Source organism: Siniperca chuatsi, linkage group LG6 (assembly GCF_020085105.1).
Source record: "Siniperca chuatsi isolate FFG_IHB_CAS linkage group LG6, ASM2008510v1, whole genome shotgun sequence".
Classification (NCBI taxonomy): Eukaryota; Metazoa; Chordata; class Actinopteri; order Centrarchiformes; family Sinipercidae; genus Siniperca; species Siniperca chuatsi.
This window is the reverse complement of record NC_058047.1, coordinates 9,371,173-9,392,994: the sequence shown is the minus strand read 5'-3', so window position 1 is coordinate 9,392,994 and position 21,822 is coordinate 9,371,173. Positions and strand designations below refer to the sequence as shown.

General features: G+C 40.4%; 1 protein-coding gene and 1 non-coding gene across 3 annotated transcripts in view; one reads left to right on the top strand and one right to left on the bottom strand.

Annotated features, from left to right (window-relative positions):
• The window catches only part of hmcn1 (hemicentin 1), an 89,923-nt gene that overhangs the window by 27,186 nt on the left and 40,915 nt on the right, over positions 1-21,822 (bottom strand). For both annotated transcript variants that reach the window (XM_044199923.1, XM_044199924.1), the window contains exons 14-45: positions 21,557-21,670; positions 21,154-21,312; positions 20,170-20,361; positions 19,990-20,085; positions 19,332-19,459; positions 19,072-19,216; positions 17,252-17,364; positions 15,920-16,079; positions 15,066-15,231; positions 14,340-14,467; positions 13,698-13,949; positions 13,157-13,252; positions 12,702-12,896; positions 12,390-12,520; positions 11,386-11,533; positions 11,030-11,156; positions 10,779-10,933; positions 10,341-10,619; positions 9,506-9,787; positions 8,037-8,145; positions 7,789-7,958; positions 7,382-7,536; positions 6,592-6,715; positions 6,314-6,415; positions 5,378-5,554; positions 5,118-5,269; positions 4,723-4,846; positions 2,288-2,463; positions 1,966-2,062; positions 1,305-1,427; positions 1,004-1,159; positions 138-419 (exon numbers count right to left, since the gene is read on the bottom strand). In XM_044199923.1, coding sequence (XP_044055858.1) covers positions 138-419; positions 1,004-1,159; positions 1,305-1,427; positions 1,966-2,062; positions 2,288-2,463; positions 4,723-4,846; positions 5,118-5,269; positions 5,378-5,554; positions 6,314-6,415; positions 6,592-6,715; positions 7,382-7,536; positions 7,789-7,958; positions 8,037-8,145; positions 9,506-9,787; positions 10,341-10,619; positions 10,779-10,933; positions 11,030-11,156; positions 11,386-11,533; positions 12,390-12,520; positions 12,702-12,896; positions 13,157-13,252; positions 13,698-13,949; positions 14,340-14,467; positions 15,066-15,231; positions 15,920-16,079; positions 17,252-17,364; positions 19,072-19,216; positions 19,332-19,459; positions 19,990-20,085; positions 20,170-20,361; positions 21,154-21,312; positions 21,557-21,670 — 5,013 coding nt within the window. The remainder of the gene's footprint in view (positions 1-137; positions 420-1,003; positions 1,160-1,304; positions 1,428-1,965; positions 2,063-2,287; positions 2,464-4,722; positions 4,847-5,117; positions 5,270-5,377; positions 5,555-6,313; positions 6,416-6,591; positions 6,716-7,381; positions 7,537-7,788; positions 7,959-8,036; positions 8,146-9,505; positions 9,788-10,340; positions 10,620-10,778; positions 10,934-11,029; positions 11,157-11,385; positions 11,534-12,389; positions 12,521-12,701; positions 12,897-13,156; positions 13,253-13,697; positions 13,950-14,339; positions 14,468-15,065; positions 15,232-15,919; positions 16,080-17,251; positions 17,365-19,071; positions 19,217-19,331; positions 19,460-19,989; positions 20,086-20,169; positions 20,362-21,153; positions 21,313-21,556; positions 21,671-21,822) is intronic.
• Positions 8,508-8,589, top strand: trnas-aga. The gene has a single exon. It is a non-coding gene; the product is annotated as a tRNA-Ser (tRNA).

Genomic DNA, 21,822 nt, shown 5'->3' with positions numbered 1-21,822 from the left:
AGGAGAAGGAATGAGGAAAAGGGACAGAAATAAAATGTAAGACCTTGAAATGGACTGTAACTCTCCAAACTGAAGATTGGTGATTACAATAAATAAGATTAAAGCAATAAACTTAAAAACCAGTTGATAATTCATACCATGTACATTGATGTCATGCTTGCTGTCAGCCTGTCCTGCCACATTAACAGCGATACAGGTGTAGCGTCCCGTGTCTGACACCTTAGCATCTTTAATCTGCAACAGCCTCCCCTCGTTCAGGACCTTGGCACCATGCTGGCCTGTGATAGGCCGCCCATCTTTCAGCCATGTGACCGCTGGTCGCGGCACGCCCTCTGCAGCACACTGTAGGGTCACATCACCTCCTTTTGTCACAACAACGTCATCTGTGTCACCCTCACTGCGTCTGATGGAAGGGCGGACTGAAGTGAGAAAAGCAAGTCAGTTGGACACATCCTCCCGCAAGAGATGCTAAGCACTTATAGCACAGGCAACATACGTTAAGTATATATTGTCAACGGTACCACATTATTTCATATTGTATGGCTTTGAACTATTTGCTGCATAGATATGTACCTTTCTGTCAAACTGTCAGTCACAATGGATGTGGACCCAGTTATCTGCATGAGGTTTTAGTCATTTTAAACATGATACAAACATGGATTTGTAAATTTCATGCTTCTCTTGATTTTCTTTGGTATAAGTAGGCACCCCATCGGTATCTTGCACTCAGTCTAAGCCTTGGTCCAAAATACTATCAATAACAGACACTTTTTGTGGACTTTTGCTTCCTCTTTCACCATCATCAACCAACACACTACTGTTGTCACTCCCCCTTGTCTATTTAAAGCAGGTTTTTAGGGATTTTACCACCCTGTAACTGATTAGATTTCTCTGACAGTGCAATCTCTATTCAGTTTTTTCCCCTTTACAGTCATAAAAGGCAAAATAACGACTGAAATGACTTTGATTACTAGATGTCACAGATATGGTGGCACACACATACCATAAACCTGCAGGCTGTACTCCTTGGAAATGATGCCGGCTGCGCTGGAGGCTGTGCAGGTGTAGGATGCTGTATCTGTCCTCTCAGCACTGGAGATCTGCAGCTGGCGACCCCCTGACAAAACCCTGAGCCGTTGGTCTGACTTGACCTCAGAACCTGGGACACACACAGACCACAGGTTAGGTATGGTGTTCGAACATGTCACCCACACAGTATTCAGTGTATCATACAATGTCCATATAGCATATATATTTTACTTTTGTTGTCACTTTCTATCTCTTACAAACACACATACACTTACCGTCCTTCCTCCAGGTAAGGCTAGGGGGTGGTATGCCACTGGACTCACACACCAGAGTTATGAGACTTCCTTCAATCACAGTCAGAGGAGACACTTCCTCTGAGCCGCGGACACTGGGAGAAACTGTAATAATGACAGGACACCAAAAGGTGGCGCTCACATTTCATTCAAGCTACTTGTGCACTTCACTGAGGTTAAAAGTGAGTCTAGCTAAACCTAACACAGCAAAAACGACGCTGTGACATCTCTGTTTGTGAACATGTGAGAGGAAAATGAAATGTAAATAGGTCCCCAGAGAGAATATTAATGTCATTATTAGTATCACTTAGTAACACTTAACATCAATATAAAAACACACCAACCATGGAACCTAAACACAGAACATTGACTGTAGAACTAAGGCCAAAATTATGCCTGATCATTGCTGTTATCATAAAAAACTGGCTTCAGGTCAGTTCAAACACAGGTAACTATGGTAACAGGCTCATGCAGTCTTTAATAGAGAGTGGGTTCAGCTTCGTCAACGGTCTGCATACAACTAATTTAACAACTTAGCTTAACATTTTACTTAATCTATCAACTTCAGAATTAGCTCCTTAGCAAACACATTCTTATGAACAGAATAACAAACAAATGGAGCCAAAAATGAAGATAAACTCACCCCACACATTAAGGTTATAGTTCTTCTCTGTTTTGCCGGCAACATTGGTGGCTTCACAGGAATACCTGCCTGAATCCTGCATTTGGGCACTATCGACCTGACAATTAGATTCATAGACAAATCGTGAGATATGGTAACAATACACTGACACTTTAAACTATTAAGCCATTAAACAGGATATTGATTTAAAAGCGGTGAATAGTAAAAGTACAAAGGTTTTGATTAGGAGGAACCACAGAAACTTAAGTGGTTCAAGTTGTGTCAAAGCACTGTCACACAAAGATTTACAAAACTGTTTTATAATATCTAACTCTGACTATACCTTGAGCACACTCCCATCCACTGAGACAGTCAGACCAGGCTTCCTGAAGAGTGGGCGGCCATCTTTGCGCCAGGAGAGGGTAGGTGGAGGGATTGCATCGCTTTGGCAGTGCAGCTCCACTGGACGACCAAGCATCACTGTGGCATTCACCTCCTCACCCTTGATGTTAGGTGGCACTGTGGTAGACATGAAGGCAAGCTACTGAAAATGTTTCTCTGACAGATTATATCATCAAACATCTCCTCTGAAAAGAGACTCATGTATACAAAATGATACACTAAATGAGGTACACATACGCACTACTGACATGTTCTTTTACATTAATTGACCTTGAAAGTTAGCCTGCTAAGCCATTCTAAATGTTGGTCATATTACCTCATAAGAAAACAGAATAATTGCTTCCTGAGATGCACTCAGGCTCTGTTAATTTGGGCATCTGGTGCTCTTTAAGTACTAATTCTATCTTGGGCTATGACAGCACCATTAAACTAGTTCAACATTTGTTTGTGGTATTAACAATCAGAGTACCTTCATTTCCAAGAAGTTCATGAAACCTAATCTCCATGGAAATTGCTAACATGCACTGAGATGCATAATTACTGAGCAAAGGAATTCCCACAACAATGTTTTTGTTCCTCTGTGACTATATAAGTACCATCACAACCAAAGATGGGTTTTGCTGCGACCGGTTAACTAGATTTCCCATAAGTTGACTGAGTGCTGGACATGATGTCTGGGACCAAAACACACACCTCTGAGCCACAGAGAGGTAAACGATGGGAAAAAAGTTAATTTACAACTTTGGTGCAACAACTCAGGTAATGTCTGGAGGTCTCCACCCTATGTATGACATGTCTCTATTCTAACTGCAGACTAGAGTCCTTAAATATAACATCTACTTCAAGTAGCAATTTTGTTCATCTACGCTTTTGTTTATCAGTTTTTCGTTAGACAGTCCGGTCTGGTTTCTGCTGGCCAATTTCCCCTGCATTATGAAAACTGCACAGACAGAGCACGAGTCATTGGGGAAGCACAGAAACAGGCCCTCAGCTCAGTATTTGGCCAGACACAGGAAGCTGCTGAAGAATGGTAGCAATTACCACAACAAATCTGCCTTTATTTCTCTGGACATGCTCTTTTTGATCTTTCTAAGGAAACGCACATCATGTAGATGTTTGTATTCTCCATACATATGTTGAAACAGACATACAGGGACAGACACACACAAGCACAGACTTTACAATCCCATATATGTAAACTACTTGTCTCCTATTACCTCAGTGACATTAGCTTTGATTAGACTTCTATAACAACTGATTTGCCATCAAGCTCAGCTCTGTGTAGGAAAATGACATGGTTCATTGAAATGCTAAACTTCAAATCATGCTTCCTCTACATGCACATGTTTTGCTCAAGGCCTTTTTCAAATATTGTTTCAGTATTTTAATTCATGTTTCATGCTGGATCTGGTGCTCTGTTGAAAGACATACTACAGTCAGCCATAACCATTACTCAGTAAAACAAGAAGGGGAACAAGGAAAAGAATTAAAGTTATGAACACGAAGACTGAGGAGAAGAACTGAACATAAGTACTGTTCTTTCTACAGTGCCTGCCAACAACTTACCTAATGAAGAAAATGTTTTACAATTACTTTAATACTATTTCAAAGCATCCCAATATAAAAAAAAACACTTCTCATCTAAGGCCTGATTTTATTTGTAATATAGTGCAGCACCTTTAGTCTGGGTCATGATGATGATGAAAGTTATGTCAATGTTAGCTGATAAAACCTACTAGGGTTGCAACTTATTTTCATTGTTGATTTATTTCTCAATTAATTGATGAATTGTTTTGTCAGTAAAATGTAAGAGAATAGTGAAAAATCCTTTGCCTGACTTACAGTCTAAAACACAAAGATATTCAGTTTAGTATCATACAAGACAAGGAAAAGCAGAAAACTGTCACTTTTGAAAGGCTGGAACCAGAGAATTTTTGGCATTTTTGCTTGAAAACGAACTAAAAACAATAAATCACTTATCAAAATAGCTACCAATTTCTTTTTTGTCATTCAACTAATTGACTAATTGATTCACTGCTGGAGCTAAAACCTGCTATTATACATTTTTTAATATTTAGACTGATATTTCTCATATTATCTCATATATATATGGTGTGATGGTGTGATCTATGATTGTGTCTTTGGTGTACTAGATACGTGTTGTGCAACTTGCTTTAATCTTAAAGGATGTGCCTTCAGTGCAACCAAATGTCTGCAAATGTCTGCAAAAAAAACATTACTAAAAATTTGACTATTTTTGCACCGTCGCTTCCTAAAAGTACAGTATGTAGTACAAAAAAGTAAAGTACAGAATTACTGCATGTACTGTAGAGCCACATGTATGTAACAACTACTGACAAATGGTGATTTACTCACCATAAACCCTCAGGTCGTACTCTCTATGTTGTTCTCCTCCGGCGTTGACAGCCACACAGGTGTACCTGCCTGTATCACTAACCAGTGCACTGTTCAGAGATAGCACTCTGCCACCAGACAACACCTAAGCACACACACAAGCACAGCCATCAAAAAAACCTACCGAATAATACCATGACTCTGACATATGTTCCATAAAACTCCATAAGACATTATGCCACATTTTGCCACATAACAAACATACATGATGATAGTGATACAAGTTTGGAATAGTGTGTATACATCCACAATCTTGCTTTGGGGCTTAAGCACATCAAAGTTGCATGGCACACAAATATGTCATTACTTCATTTAAACATGAATTGATTAATTCATTTAAATTGAGTTATGAGCACCTGTATGCCATGTGATACACTTGCCACAGGGCTGCCATCTTTGAGCCATGTGAGGCTGGGCAGAGGAACTCCCGTGGCCTCACACTCCAGCCTGGCAGCTTCATTCACCACAACTGTTACCGTACCACCTCGGCTGGAGATGACCGGAGGCACTGCGAAAAAAAAAGAGGAAATGGTCAACAATAACTGCATAAATGCATGACATATAGTCAGATACAGTGGAATTTTACAATTTTATAATTTCATAAAAAGTCACTCACGGTACACCTGCAGGCTGTGGGATATCTCAGCAACTCCAGCCAGATTGACTGCTACACATCTGTATATCCCAGCATCAGACAGTTGAGCCCGTTCAATCTCCAGCACCTGGCCACGCTCAAGCATAGTCACCCCAGCTGCACTTGTCAGCGGTCGGCCATCTTTATACCAAGTGATGGCTGGATAGAGAAGGAAAAATAATAATAACAGATAAAGGAATACAGGTTGGAGTGTAGTTACATTGCAGAAACAACCCTTGATTTAAGAGTTTAGAGTTATATAGAGTTGTTTTAACCCTCAGAAAAGTAAGCAAGGTGACCTTAAAGGTCTGGAGGGTTCGTATGTATTTTGACCTATTTTACCATTTAGTGCTTCATAAACAAGTAAGAGAATTTACTATTTGACTATTTGTGGTTCTTAAACTTGTGAGAACAAAGTAATGACGTGAAGACATAGAGAAATAATTATTTATGTGTATTTTATCATGTTTTTGTTTTAATTATTGAATCATGTAAAGACAGACAAAGCAAAGTAGCTGACAAACAAGATCTATATGTTTTTGATTAGGACAATGGAGCTTGAAATGGATTTCTAATAAAATATTTTCATGTGTAACATGGTTTCACAGATATCAGATTGTTGGAATGAAACACCTGCTGTGAAATGCAGAAACATCCAAAGAAAAGAGTATTCAATTACACAGGAATGCAACTGCTTATCTGTACTGAACTTGTACACTGGAAAGAAAGGCAGTGGGAAGAGAGTGAAGCTGCCTGTAGGGAGTCATCTGAGATCAATTTTCCACTGTTCCATTAATGGTTTAAGATAAGGAAAGCAGCAGTAAAGCCAATTCCAACTCAGCAGTCAGAGGAAACTACACCCTGGAGCCTGTGAGTGAGCACAGCAGGATGGAGGAGGAAGTTTGTGAGCCGTCTTACCAGGTAATGGGCTGCCTGTGGCCTTGCACTCAAGCTCAGTGGGAAAGCCTGACAGGATGGTCTGGTTGATGATCTCTCCAGAGTAGGGGATACTGGGAGGCTCTGAGGGACACACAATGTATTACACACAAGAACAACAATTTATCAGATGATATTCTCCTGTCTCCACCTAATCCCTTGACACAGAAAGTAGAGAGAAATATGACAGAAACCAGGAGAGTGAGTGAGACAAGGGACAGAAACATGCAGGGAGAGTGCTGTGTGTATCTTTAAGTTACCATGGACACTGAGCCATATGTGCTGTTGGGCTTCACCAGCTGCATTGGTGGCCAGGCAGGTGTACCTCCCAGAATCCTCTAGTCTTGCCTCTGTGACCTTTAGCGTTCTGCCTGCCGACTCCAGCTGTGACAGATACAAGCACAAACACACAAGACACAGAGAATTCAGAATGGTAAATACTTTTCATGTTAAAATGTGAGCATAAAAGTAGATTCTACATGTCGGAAGAATTTGTCAGTTTGTGAATCTGGTAGAGAAACATAGGAGGAGGCTGGGGTGGTGGAAGGAGCTGCAGCAGCAATAGTGTTGGCATGTGCTCTGCCTGAACCTGAACGCTATGCATAATTTTTGTGTCTTTAAGCCTAAACCTATGCGCAGACATTTGCTCCTAAAAGCACATCACAGGCCAAAAGTCAAGGAGTCAACTGTAATTGACTTTCATTTAAAATAAAAACAAAACACGCTTGGCACAAAGCTTGCAATGCTCAGCAACTTAAATTAATGTTGCTGCTTGCAGCTTGGTGGAAAATAGAACAGTGCCTCACTTTTTTCTTTTGTGTTGCATTGCAGCAATTCATAGAACTAATCAAGGCCCACCTTGAAACAAAACAGTGTGTGTGTTTTTTTGAATTTATGTGAAATTCGTTGACCATTGAACATTGAACGTTTTTGACTTGCTTACAGTGTTTGGTGCATTTCAACAGCATAAATCCCCAAGTAGGATTTGCCTGAAGCTGTGCCTACTCCAGTGGTATGTCATATCAAAATTAAGTCAATCAGGAAACCAACCTTAAGGTGCCCCTGTGTTGTGTCGACAGGTCGGCCATCTTTAAGCCAGGTAATGCTAGGAGGAGGGATGCCACTGGAGATGCACTCCACACTGATGGGCTTGTGGAGAACCACTGAACGTTCAGCTGACCCGGTGGTACGAATGGATGGAGGAACTGGAGAGATGAAGAGAATAAAATTATTTTCTTAAAAACACTTTATAACAGCAAATTTGGAAAAAAGGAAATTACAAAAAGTCAGAGAGTAGTATTTACCCAAAGTGGGAGCGTCCCTGTGGCTTGCATTTAAAGCATAAATTACATATATTACAATTATAGTGTGTGCAAAACTATCCACCATATTCATTTGTTGTCAGAAAACAATACATTTGACTGCAAATCATATGATAAAGCATTTTAATATTTTACCATGGACTACCACATTGAAGTCCCTCTCTTGGTCTCCTGCTTCATTAGTGGCCACGCACTGAAAACGAGCAGTGTCAGAGACCTGAGCACGGGAAACGACCAGCCGCCGACCGTTGGCTGCCACCCGCAACCCCTCACCCTGTCTGACTGATTTTCCATCTTTATACCACCTGGAAAAGAATAGTTTTTACAGTGAATATGTATGTATTCATGTCTGTTTATCTATATGCATGAGATGGAGATCTTACGTGATGACAGGTGCAGGTGTTCCAGTGGCCTGACACTCCAGCTCCAAAGGGCTGTTGATAATCACTGTGCTGTCTGTCATGTCATCAGCTCCGTCAATGAAAGGAGGAACTAGGAAGGAAAAAAAAATATCTGTGAAGTTTTGAAGTAATATTTTAATGTATTAGACTCTGGAAAACCATAATAAATGCATGTGTAATTTTAAAATTGATATTTCCCTATATTTAAGACTGCAAAAACATTTTATAATGAATTAAAGGCTGTTTTTATTTTTTTAATGAATTACAATCTCACAACTTTTAACCTGTTTTCCATTACTTTTATTTATTCTTTCTATTCTTCCACTATTTATACTGCTGATATGCAAACCCACAGTGAAATGGCAGCTGTCCAATTTCCCATGTGGAATGCACACACGGTGTAGATAGCAACAGCCTCAGCATGAAATGAGCATCAGCTCAAGTTTCACACGAGTTGTCGTGGCCGAGTGGTTAAGGCGATGGACTAGAAATCCATTGGGGTCTCCCCGCGCAGGTTCGAATCCTGCCGACAACGCTACAGTGTTTTTCCAGCTGTCTCAAACTGTAAAAGAATAAACTAAACATGACAGGCTGTTGGTGTGATTAGGTTTACAATGTGGTTGCAGAAGCACTTTGCCAATAAAGGCAAATTTAGACCCAGAAGAAAGCACTGCTATTTCCTCTGGCATTCACTGATAAGCATCGTAAATGAGATAAAGGTGGAAATACAAAAAAACCAAACACACCACTAACATGAGTTATCTTAACAAGTCAGGATAGATTCTGATTTATGACGACAGCTTAAGCCACATCGCTCTATACATTACAGTATGGCTTAGGTAACCTGGACCAAGATAAGTCCTTAACAAACTTCCTGGCTCTTAGCAGCTTTAAAACACTTGTAACTGGGTGGCCACTTATGGTAACAACTTTCTATGAAGTCTTTTCTCTCTGATGTGTTTTTACTTGGCATAGGCTGAATCAAATGTTTGGCTTATATTTCTTTTGAACTTGAAAACTAAACTAAATACTGAACTGCTGTTCATATACTATGCGGGAGACAAATCATTCTTTATTTTCATTAATGAAAACAGTTTGAGTCAAAAACTCCACCAAAGAAATCGACGTGGAAAGAACAGTGAGGTCAAGACAAAGCTTCAGAAAGATTGTATTGCCACAACATGCATGCACACACCAAGCCAACCTCCTAGAAAAGTAATATTTTACAAAAATTTAAAAGGTACTATATGCATTTTTGGATGCATAGAGATAACCCACTTGTTTTCCTATTAGGTCTCATTAGTTTGGGTCTGCCTGATGGTGACAATAAATAAATAAATGTAACAATAAAAACAATGAGGCATGAGTGTGTGTATGTGCTCTGCATATTGGTGTCAGTATACAGTAGTATAAGCTATACCAATTCAAACTGTTATTTTGTGTTTCTATACCTAAAACTCTGACGTCATATTTGACCTCCTTCTCCCCAGCGATGCTCGTAGCCACGCAGATGTAACGTCCCGAGTCTGACACCGTGGCTGAGAAGATTTCTATTTTACTCCCCTGCTCGAGAACACGGACACTTTCACCATCACGCACAGGAACCCCATCCTTCAGCCAGGTGAGGGAGGGGGGAGGGTGTCCCCCAGCCTCACACTCCAGGATCAGAGGTTTACTGAGGACCACTTTCCTCTCAGTTGGCCCGTCATCACCCCCTGCAATGGTAGGAGGCACTGGGGGGGAAAGATGCATAAAAAAGGAACAGAACATAAGGAGGGTTAAAGCTGAGAGAACGTTTTGCTTGACTGATATCTTATTTACATCTCACACTCAAGGCTTTCATCAGCCAACAACATGTAAAATTGCTTTATGCTTCAAGTCCCCCTCTCTGTATCCATTTTTGTTCTCTTCGAGGATCAAGGATTTTTTTAAATTTTTTATTGTTTGCTGACTATCCACAGCTGTTTAAAATTATTCTTGACTGCTACAAATGTCTTTATGCTTTGTGAGGAAAACCAAATGCCTTAAAGCTCTGATTAATACAATAATAAGCTTCAGAGCTCAGCACATATTATGAGAAGGATTGCAAATGTAGCGACAATGGGAGCTCAGAGTTCCTCACTTCTTACATTTTAAATATCTGATTTAGTGTCAAAATGTGCTCTAGATTTTTTAAATCATATTGTTAAGATGAGTTTCTAAAAGCTTTTCTTTCAAGCTGACATAAAACACAGTGAAACAAGGAAATGTGTATGGATTATCAGGTGTCAGATGTCAGGTTCTTACAGTAGACGTCCAGGTCATAGCTCTTATCAGCGCTCCCTGCCACACTGGTCACCTTGCAGGTATACTGGCCAGCATCTGACGCCTGCACCCGAGGGATCTTCAGGTAGTGGCCTCGCTCGACGTACTGAGCCTGTCGGTTGGACAGGATGGCCTCTCTGTTTCGGTACCAGGTGATGGTGGGAAGTGGCACTCCACGTGCCTCACACTCCAGTGTTACCACTGTGTCCAGCAGGGCTGTGACCTCTGTGGTTATGTTACCACCTTTGATGGAAGGGGGCACTGGAACAATGGCACAAAAATGATAAAATCTGAAATTTGTATTTCTGCTGTGCTTGTTCATGTTAGGTGGGTGAACATACTTACACAGTCCTACCGTATAAAGAGTATGCTTTGCATATAGTACCTGACTGTGTGGCATCTGTCAAAATCCACACTCACCATAGACACTGAGGTTGAAGTCCTTGGACTGTTTGCCAGCTGTATTCATGACACTACACTGGTAGCGGGCCTTGTCCCCAAGACGGGCACTTTTTATCCTCAAAACCTGACCCCTGTTGGTGACCTCTAGGTTGGGATCACCAAGAAACACCAGCCTAGAAAAAAAGGTTTAACCCAGTTTTTTCAGTTTGTTTGATCATAATGTACACAGTAAATACTATAATAATAATATAATATTTAAAGGCACTTACTTTCTGTCCTTGTACCACTGGATTGTGGGAAAGGGAACTCCTTGCACCTTGCACTCCAGACTGATCTCCTGTTTGACAATGGCTGAAATGTCTCGAGGAGAGCCTGAACCCACAATTGTTGGTGGGACTGGGACACAGAGCGAGAGTATCATTGTTAGCTGCAATTAGCTGTCTCATCAAGAAACTGAATAAATGAGAAAGCCCAAGAAGTTACAAGTCCTACATATTTGGCTGCTTTTATGTATTAAAAAGATTTAAAGGGTTTTCCATTAATGTGGAATTACTTTCAAGTTCTGTATGTCCACAAGTCTGCACACAGCTCTTTCCCTGTAATTCTGCTCACTGCCCTTACTCACCCAGTACTTCCAGGAAGAAATCTTTTTCTGTGCTGCCAGCGATGTTAATGGCTTTACAGCTGTAGCTGCCTGCGTCTGTTGTGGCTGCCTTCAGTAGTCTCAGGGTTTTTCCCATATCAAGAATCTGGACGCTGTTACTAGCAACTACCTGTCGATCAACATAAATACATGAAATCAAACACAAAAGCAAAAATAACAACATAAGTTACAGTTTAGGAAATACTATCTGACAGTAATTACGGGGCAAATTGTAAGACATCATGATAAAAGGATCTAATCTAAAAAAAAAGCTGCAGCTTACAAGTCAGGCCTAATTGAAAAACAACCGCTGTCTGACAACCAAAGACCTATTCAGATGAGAAATATAATTTAAAAAGTGTACAAAACATGAAAAGTTTTAAATTGTTGCTTAGAGCCAAAAATATTCAGAGAGCAGAGCATCTTGATTCAGATATCTCATAATTAGCAGAATAAAGAAAAGCTCTGATTTTCCCATCTGTGTCTTGCAGGAAAATTAGTAAGACAGCAAAGTGTGTGCTAACTCTATGTTCTCGCATCAATTTATCATAATTATTCTGTCATTACAGCTTTGACCATGCTGCCACCATGGCTGGACTGGCTGGTCTGTTACACACACACATGCATATGCACAGGATCCACAGTGGTTTAAGGTCTGTTCTCTTGGACAGTGAACCCTGTGATCAGAGCTCATTCAATCTTTATGAGCACTTTCATTAATAAATGAAAGGAAAGGTCATTATAATTTTTCATTCCTTGTATGCATGTAAGGTTTTGTGATCCAATCCTTGTATAGGACTTACTAGACCACACCACAGTTTAAGTATAGGTTATGCAAATTAATTGCTTAGTCATTTACCTTTAAAAGAAGTTACATTTGTACAAATGCTAAAAATAGAAAAAAATTGATCTTCTTAGAGTTGTAAACACAAATTACAACTGTCAACATTTTTTGTTAACAGCTTACTCAATGGGATTTCACCTACAAGAGTCCCATCCTTGTACCAGGTGATGACAGGGGTTGGACTTCCTGTGACATCACACACCAAGCTGGTGGACTGGCTCAGGACCAACGACACGTTGCTTGGCGTTTCACTGTCACGGAAGTCTGGGGGCACTGTGGAGGTGTCAAAGGTGATTATTGAGCGAGGTGTTTCAACAGAATCAAATGTATGCAAAATGTAAGATAGAAGGTAATGTTTTAGTGATTTTAGTGTACTAATGTGTCAATAAATGACTTTGAGCTGGTAAACCTATTACAAAGTCACAGACAAACCAACAGAGAAAAGGTTAATCACCATTGACTTTGAGCTGGTACTTCCTCTCAGTGGATCCGGCATCATTGGCAGCAGCACAGACATACTCTCCATTATCCAGTGGTGACACAGAGGCCAGAATCAGCAGCGTACCGTCCTCCAGGATGGACACGCCAGGCTCATTACCCGTCAGTTCCTGGCCGTTACGCAACCACCTAATCACTGGCTTAGGAAGACCTGAAAGAGAGAAGAAGATACGGAAACCATTGGCAATTTAAAAAAAAAGATGTGTTGTACCTGACATAGTCATCATTACTTGCAAAAGTATAGTGTAGACTTTTAGCAGAACGTTTAGAATTATTTTACTAACTTTGTCTTAATAAAATGTCACTTTTGATAGGAGTGTAAGTAAGTTTTGTTATCCTACACAGGGAAACAAAATAGTCAGTCATTTTCTTTTTCATAATGTCAGAGCGGGGGTGTAAATTTTCCTTTACCTTTGGCAGGGCAGGGGAATGCAATACGCTGGTTTGCAACTCTCTCCTGCAGGGGACTATTGAAGGGGGGCTCCAATACCTCGACCACAGGGGGCACTGAAAACACACAAACACATAATCAACAAATACACACTACAAAATACACTTGTACACACTACAAAGCATCTTTAACAGTTTTAGTATGCATTTTAAAAAAAATTGTACTGTATTGAATCAATTGTCATTCAAACAGAATTAGAAACTGAACTGAACATATGGTACAGCATGTGTACAATATTTTGTGCTGCAGATGCCTGATCCATACATAATTCAGAATCAGAGTTGCTTAATAAACACTGCCATGACAAGGAATAAAACGCACTACATATTATTTTATATGTTTTTTTTTCCCAAAAGACAAAGACAGGGACATACTGTATATTTTGGCACTTGGTTTAATCCAACTTAAACAGACATATACAACTATGAAAACATTTCATCACACATAAGTATAATGACCACAGTAAAAATCTGTGGGATTAAGACATTAACTGAAACCAACCTTGCACTAGAAGCTGAACGCGAGCCTCGTCTCTGCCTGCACTGTTGGTGGCTGTGCAGGTGTAGGTTCCTTCGTCATGCATTCCCACATTTCTCAATGTCAGGCTGCCATCAGGTGATACTGAGTATCTCTTACCATCCTTTGTCCAGGTGAGGGTGGGCTCTGGGACCCCTCTCACCATACAGGGCAGCTCCACAGGGTGACCCACCTGTACCTTCATTACCCTGGGGCCAGCCTGTATACTGGGGGGTACTGCAGGTCAGATGACAGAGGACCAGCTTTAGTACCTCGTCTGTACCTGCATGTTATTTGTCACACAGGTACGTCGGCCTGGAAGTTTAGTTTATGGCGGTATGTCTAGACTGCAACTCTCATTTGGGTAATGTATGAGTACTGAATGGGTAGTTTTCACTGTCTGAATTTAAAATGTTGTTCAGCTATATCAGACAGAATCAATTACAAGACAGCTGAGGGATAAAAATCACAAATTGTATGTGTTCAGTCACAAGTCAACAATATCTCAAAATTTTCTTAGACAAACAGGAATTCTTACATTCATGATAGAAAAAAAGCAATACTGCTGATCAGGGTCATGATAACATCATTATTAAAACTGTTTGTATTTGTGATCATTGAACTTACCCAGAACACTCAGCTCAATGAATTGTGTTAGGTTACCAGCAATATTGGAGGCAACACACATATAAAGTCCACTGTCTGACACTCTGGTCTCCAAGATCTTCATAGAGCCTGAGGGAAGCTGAGTGTGCCTGGGAGGAAGACATACACACACAAACAGCAATAAACTAAACTGTAAAGTGAAAGTATGAGTGACAATCATTCTTGGAAAGCTTCCAAATACGAAACAAACACACTCACTCACTGATTTTTTCCACTCGGTAACTTATTCAGTCATTTCTGCAAACAGATACTCCAGTAATTCTTACTAATCCATCATCAACCACAATTACAGCTGCTGTGGCAGGCGCACAGTAGGTAAAATAGATCACAGAGAAGAGTATGATTACTGAGTCATCCTATAAAACCACAAACTATACCCTGAGGCTATGAACGGTCCAGACATTGAGCACAGCAATGTAGACAACATGTAGGTTCTCTTTTAGATCATCTAACTCTTACTTTGAGGCCAGGATAATATGATTTACAAAATGTTTATCTATAGTTAAGGGACAATATTATTCATGGGGGTGTATTTTAAGACAGTGAGGTGTTTTTGTCTGTGTTTGAAAAAATGGGAGTGATTTTAGTGAAAAATGGCTCAAATACTGTACCCGAGCAGTGTACAAGGGGTTGTTGGATTATCAATGAACAACATCAGTATTGTGTGTGGTTCTGTATGTGTTTTACCTGGGAGAGAAAGGGGAGATGAGCTGCCTCTCCTTAGCCCAGCTGATGGTGGGAGGTGGGACGCTGCAGACCTCACATGGCAAAATTATGTCCTCACCCTCAATCACAGACATTCTCATTGGCTCTGCTGAGCCTCCAGCGCCGCCAACATCAGATCTAGGACGGACTGGACATACATACATGGACAGGCAAACAGAAACAGTGATTAAATTCAAAATTGTCAGACATATATGTGACAATTTCAGAAAATGTATAAATAAAGTATAAACCGCCAACACAGAGGCGATTGGAGCAGCTGAGCACTGAACATGGACAGTAACACAAGTACAACTGTGAGGACAGTTGAGAAAATGACTTGCTGAGCACTTTGCGCTCTGCCCATTTTCATGCCTATGCACACACAACGGCAATTATTATCGAAAGTGGGTGTGACTGTGAGTGACTGCGTACTGTAGGTTTTAGAAACATTAAAGTTTAGATGTTTGGCCTTAAGATTGGCTTTAAGACCTAAATAACAGTCATTGAGGACACTGGATCTGCACATGGACAAGGTAAACTACACTAAAATTCAAACCATTAAGCCAAAGTAGTTGATAGTAGATCCCGTTTTTGTAGTGTTAAGCATCTGTCTTTGTGCTGTGAAGTCATTTTCTTGCAAAATCCGACACAGTGACATGACTTGTAATGTAGTTTGCCAGCTGGCAGAGGCTGCTAGACTTCTTGGCAATGGTCATAGTATTTATACTAATGTCTCAGAATGAATTTAGTAATAATTTGTTGACCTTAAATGCTACATATATCTTCTTTATCTTTGTACAGACTTTATCCAGCCTTTAGCTGGTGATGAGGATTACCATAGACTGTTAGCTGGACCTTCCTGGAGGCGTAGCCGGCAGCATTGGTAGCTGTGCAGATGAACTCTCCGGTCTCATTTCCAGCGGGGGAGGGGATGAGGAGGCTGCCGTCAGAATCTAGGGAGAAGGCTGGACCACCCAAGTAAAGCAGCTCCCCACCCTACAAAACAAATCACAGCAGGGAAAGGGCAGGGGCCAGAGTTTGTTTCATTAACTCAGCTTTATTAACACTTGGTGGCCATGGTGTCCAAGAAAGAGGTAGGATGTGTGGTTTGAGCTACTAAGTGTTCTTAAATTTATGATTTGATTTTCTTCCCTGCTGTTAAATAAAAAGGCTGTGAATAAAAAAAGTTATACTTATACAATCAAATGAAGAACCAAAACGCGTTGTGTCACTTTGTGTCACTCATTGTGTTTTCTCTGGATTGTCCTTTTGGATCTGACATAACTAACTTGACTTAACTTGATTGATATTATAGAGCACAGCAAAGGAATCAGAGGTAATCACATCTTAACAGCTGGTGCAAAACTTAGCAGGGTCTAGTTTCATATGCCCCTGTAGCCCTGTTCACTTTAACAGCATCGCTTTTACAACTCAGAGAATCTAGTGTAAAAGATGGAAAACAGGGAGAGACTGTCCACATACACACACTGGCTTATAGTACACACTAACACACAAAAGTGCACATGTAAAGACTGAGCACACTGTACGGGCCGATAGTCACAGGTAGAGCTGATTTTTATGAAGCAGCACAAGAGGCACACACATGTACCCTCACACAGGCATTTTCCTATCATGGGCTATTGTCTTGCCAGTGCACATCAATAGAGTAAGTATTGTACTAAAAATATACAGCATTCCTGACATTTGACACAACCAACACAAGGACCAGTTCCCTTGTAGTTGAAAACAGTCCACATCCACATCTGGACTCTTTCAAGCTGATCTTCTCACTGCCCATAACTGTACAGCCGCACTACATAAATACAAATAGTACACATTTCCAATCCAAATGAGTTGCGTAACAGCATTCAGTTACACATAAAGAGTCAATAGGTTTATATGTGCATGAGTGGGAGTTTGTGAGTCAAGACATCATAAAATTCATTTTGAACTTGTGAAGCTGTCAGTAAGAAGTTATGACTTTGGGATGGCATGACATTACTTACTTTGGCGATAGAGCTTTCCTACATCTCCCTTTTATTATTTTGCCGTTTATGGAGAGAAAATGAAGGTTGTCAGTGGCAGGAAAACAGCACACTGCTGCAAGCAGAGCACTTGGCTCTTACTTCTACTTACTTTATACTTAAAGAGGTAATGCCAATACATACCTTGGCCCAGGTAATGTCAGGGGTGGGTACCCCACTGGCACGGCAGGGCAGAGTGATGGGTGTGCCCTCAATTGTGCTGAACACCTGAGGGCCATGCTGAATGGTAGGAATCACTGGAAACATAAGAAAAAAATAAGACACTTTTAGTCCAATATGTTTTTTGTGCATACATACATTCATCTAAATCTAGTGGTTGTAAAGATGCATTTTGTGCTCTGTATATACTGTGCATTTGGTTGTCTCAGTATATAGTGCCACTACTTTTGTAGTGTGTGTCTCAAAGTCATCTGGAGAAAGCCTGTACCTAATTTAACATACAGCATTCAGTATGGATATTCCACTTTTTTATTCTTCCCTTTCTTGTCCTTTTCCTCCCCCCTTCACTATCTGTCTTAACTTTTGTTGTTTGTTATGGGAATCTGCAGAAAAAATCAGCCCATGGATGCTTAGAACATTTTCTTGGAAATGAAAAATGTGATTGAACTAAACAACAAAATCACACACAGTGTACACAATAGGAGCCAGTATTGCATGGTGGTCTTCTATCTGCACTCTTTGCATGTACTTCGCATTATGTAGGGTCTATGGAAAGTATTTCTCATAGGTTAGGGCAAATTAACTATACACTGACCTACATAGTGTAAATGTCCAGTGCTTTTTGCATGTACATCTGAAAAAGGACTGACCTAATTTCAAGTACTGAGGGTTATGTACATGCTTCGGCCGATTCCTATTTAAGTTGGTAGAATCTGGCAATGACTGACTTTAGTATAAATGGAGAACACATTTTCCCCTCTCACTGTGCTCCAAACTCTGTCATTAACCTCAGCTGCTCCTGGTTTTAATGTAACCTCAAAGATAATCCTATTCATGAGGTTAAGAGCCTTCTGCGGTGTAAAGGAGACATTTAAGAGGGGCAGTGTGACATAGAGGAGGTAACAGAATAAAATAGAAAGGAAAGACAGAGGGGGCATTTCATATCTAATAAAACATTTACAATACAACTTTTTCACAGAAAATGTTTCAACTTGTCATAGTAGAAAAGTGATTAATAACATTAACCATGGCTCAGTTCCATTAGGTGTCCCAGTATGCACAACAACTGGCTCCACTAAGTGCAATGAAGCAATCGTTAGAGTTATTACACCTGTGCTTTCTTACTATGACTGGCTTTTAAATTGTTTTAAACTTAGATTGTTTCAATGTCAACACTTAACTTGCAACTTACAACTGTGTTTTACTATATTTTCATTATCTGTTTATACACCAGCATCCACTTATGGGTGCACCTAGAAGGAGTTATAATTGTTATCACATACATTAATAAACACTTATATCTGCTTGTAAGTACATTGTAGTGTGTTATAAACCATTCATTAAATGTTTATATATATACTGCTTATAAATGCTAAATAGGGGGACTTAAAGTAAAGTGTTGCCATTTCAACAAGAGCATTGACTTTGCATCATCTGCTTCTCCTTTTTAGGCATCTTGCCAACTGCTAGTATGTGGAATTGTGCAAGTCATTGATGCTCTTCTTGCCCCTGTCATCTAATAAACAACTAACTACACATTTGCATTACTGCCCTGTACAGTCAGCAGACATATCACATTTCCAAAATTCTTGTTACATGTACACATTTGTCTTGGTGAGTGTACTTAAGAAGACGCACAATATGGGTCATGAACAATATGGGTACAGCTATTGCACAAAAAATCCACAAGGTACCTTTAAGACTAAACTACTGTGTTTTTCCTAGTTTTTGTGCATATGTATGTCTGTTTATAGTTGGTTTGTATGTATGTTTTTGTACACTACCATAGACGTTGACAGTGGTGGTATGGTTGGTGGCCCCAACAACACTTTCAGCCAAACAGGTGTAGTCACCCGCATCATCCAGCCGAACTCTATCAATATGCAGACTGCCGTCCCTCCTCACTGTCACATACTGGTCTGAGGTCACCTGAAAGATTTGTATATTAAATAGGTTCAAATGAAATCACAGTTATTGAACTCAGATGCAAAATATAGACACGGAAGACATCTAAAAACTGTGAATTTCCTCTCTGCGTCCTCACCAAGCCGTAGTTGTGCAGCCACTGCCTCTCAGGTAATGGATTCCCAGCCAATAGCACACAGGGCAAAGTCACCTGCTGGTCCTCAATCACACTGAGCACAGTCGGACTCATCGCAATCACAGGCGAGACTGCAGATACCATGCAAACAATTATACAGGGCTTATGTCAAAAAATCAAGGAGGCTGAGAGGATGACAGGAAAGTATTTAAGAAAATTATTAAGTAGATTCATAACAGAGAAGCTATTTGATACTGTTGAGTAAAATAAGTGGGTAGCAGACTCTTCTGTGCATAGAGACCAAACACACACACACACACACACACGCGTCAAGTGTCTGAAAGCATACAGCCAAAAGAACCCAACCAATTACTGTAATCCAGTTCATCCTTAAAAAATCTCACATGTCTGAGACAGTCATAAAATGCAGAAAATATGACAAATGTGGTGTGTCAACAGAATGGACAAAAAAGTGTGGTTGTTTTTATTTTAGTAAGTATTTTCATACAAAAAGGTCTTTACCACTAGCAAAATTCAAAGGAAGCACATGTGCAAGTGTTTGTGTGTGTCCTGTATGATGAATAGGGAATGACTGGTTGCAATAAACACATTAATAATACAGCATATACAGTATATATTCTGCATCAAATGCTGCACTTACCCAGTCCAGTCACAGTGATTCTGGCCTGGGCCTGGATCCTGCCAAAGTGGTTGTGAGCCTCACAGACATATACCGCCTCATCCTCTACCCACACATCTGAGAGAAAAAAATATATTTAGGAGTAAACCTAGGGCATTTACATGTGTAATGTGTATGCACATATCCCACAAAAAAACTCACTGGCGATATGTAGACCTCCCCTGCTCTGTGTAATAGTGCCATGTGCACGGGGCCTGTTGGAAAGGGGAAGCCCATCCTCTCTACTCCAGGTGACCTGTGGTTCGGGGTATCCTTGAGCGAGGCACGGCAGGGTCACAGTGGAGCCGATATCCACCGCCACATCTGATGGCTCTCGGGTGAACTTGGGTGCGGCTGGAGTGATCAAGGTTGAAGATGGCAAAGGTCAAAACATTGAGGGGCCACCAATCCATCAGTATTGCATTCTACAAACAATCAAGCTGTAAGCTTGGGTTGTTCACTGCTGATTTTAGGACCATATGTACTGAACTGTATGTTTATGGAGCTAAAACTTGACAAGAAATGTGCTATCAGGAAAAATGCCATAACGAATTTTGAAATAAAATAAATTATATCCAATAAAATTCAGTTGTTGTGAAAATGAATGATGAAATAACATTTCATTACATCAACACATCAGTTTAGCTCACTACAGTGTGTGCATGGTGTAAAGTATGTGTGGAGGTACAAATATTCTAATGACACCTACTACACGCTACTACAGAGAGCTGAAATCCCACTTGTCTCTCAGAGACAAGGTCACTTTTCCTGAGAAGCTAATACATGATACTGGAGGGTTTTTTTGGCCATATTTTAAGATAGACAGGTACAGTATCTAATACTGGACTGGACGGTAAAAACTAAGCAACCCATCATTTAAAACAGTCTTGGGTCATCCTGGTGGGATAGGGGTCTAAGATGCATATCATGAAACAGCTACCTGTTGTAACCTTGCAACACAAGAAACAAGCAATTACTCCATCAATACCAAACTCTTGCCAAATTGAATAATGTTGCAGTCTGCACATTCACAGCTATAGTACGGCTACACAAGTAAAAATCTTTCTATTTATTCTGTTCTTTTTCTGGGTTCATTACACTGAGTAGTGCTTTTACAAGGTTAACTAAACCTGGTGCCACTCTCACCTCCTACATCGAGAGAGATCTTTCCTGATGAGGTGCCAGCTTCATTGACAGCTACACAGGTGTAATCTCCAGCATCAACATCCTGGGTCTCCTTGATTGTCAGTGTACCTCCTAACGTGTCCACGTTCAAGAGGGATGATGAATGCAGCTGGACATCACCTAGTAATTTGAAAAAATGCAACAGTGGAGTGTGGTCAGTTTTGTGACTGTTATATTTGGGCTGTGTGAGCAAATAATGGGAAAAACTAAACTCAGTCCTTTTGTGCTTTTCTGTAATTTGAATGGGGTGTTATTTTCCATACTGAGCTTTAAATATTTTTTCATGGTTTTTGTTTGCTTGTTTTCCACCAGAATGTGCAAATGTTATTTTTTGTTTTACTTCCTTCTGCTTCTAAGGTGTTACCTTTGTACCACCAGATCTCAGGCTGTGGGGTTCCAGACGCAGAACAGGCCATCAGTGTTTTTTCTCCAATGCCAATGAGAATGTCACTCAAAGCCACTGTCACCACAGGAGATTCTAGGGAAGCAGAATTGTTGAACAATAGACAGAACATCAGTATGATAGAGAGCGCAAACGGAAATGCAGTACAAACTGTATGGATGTGAATATTGTAAATGTAAATTTATTTCCATTTGACTGCATGTGCTCTGGGGCGGCCTCGCAGCAAG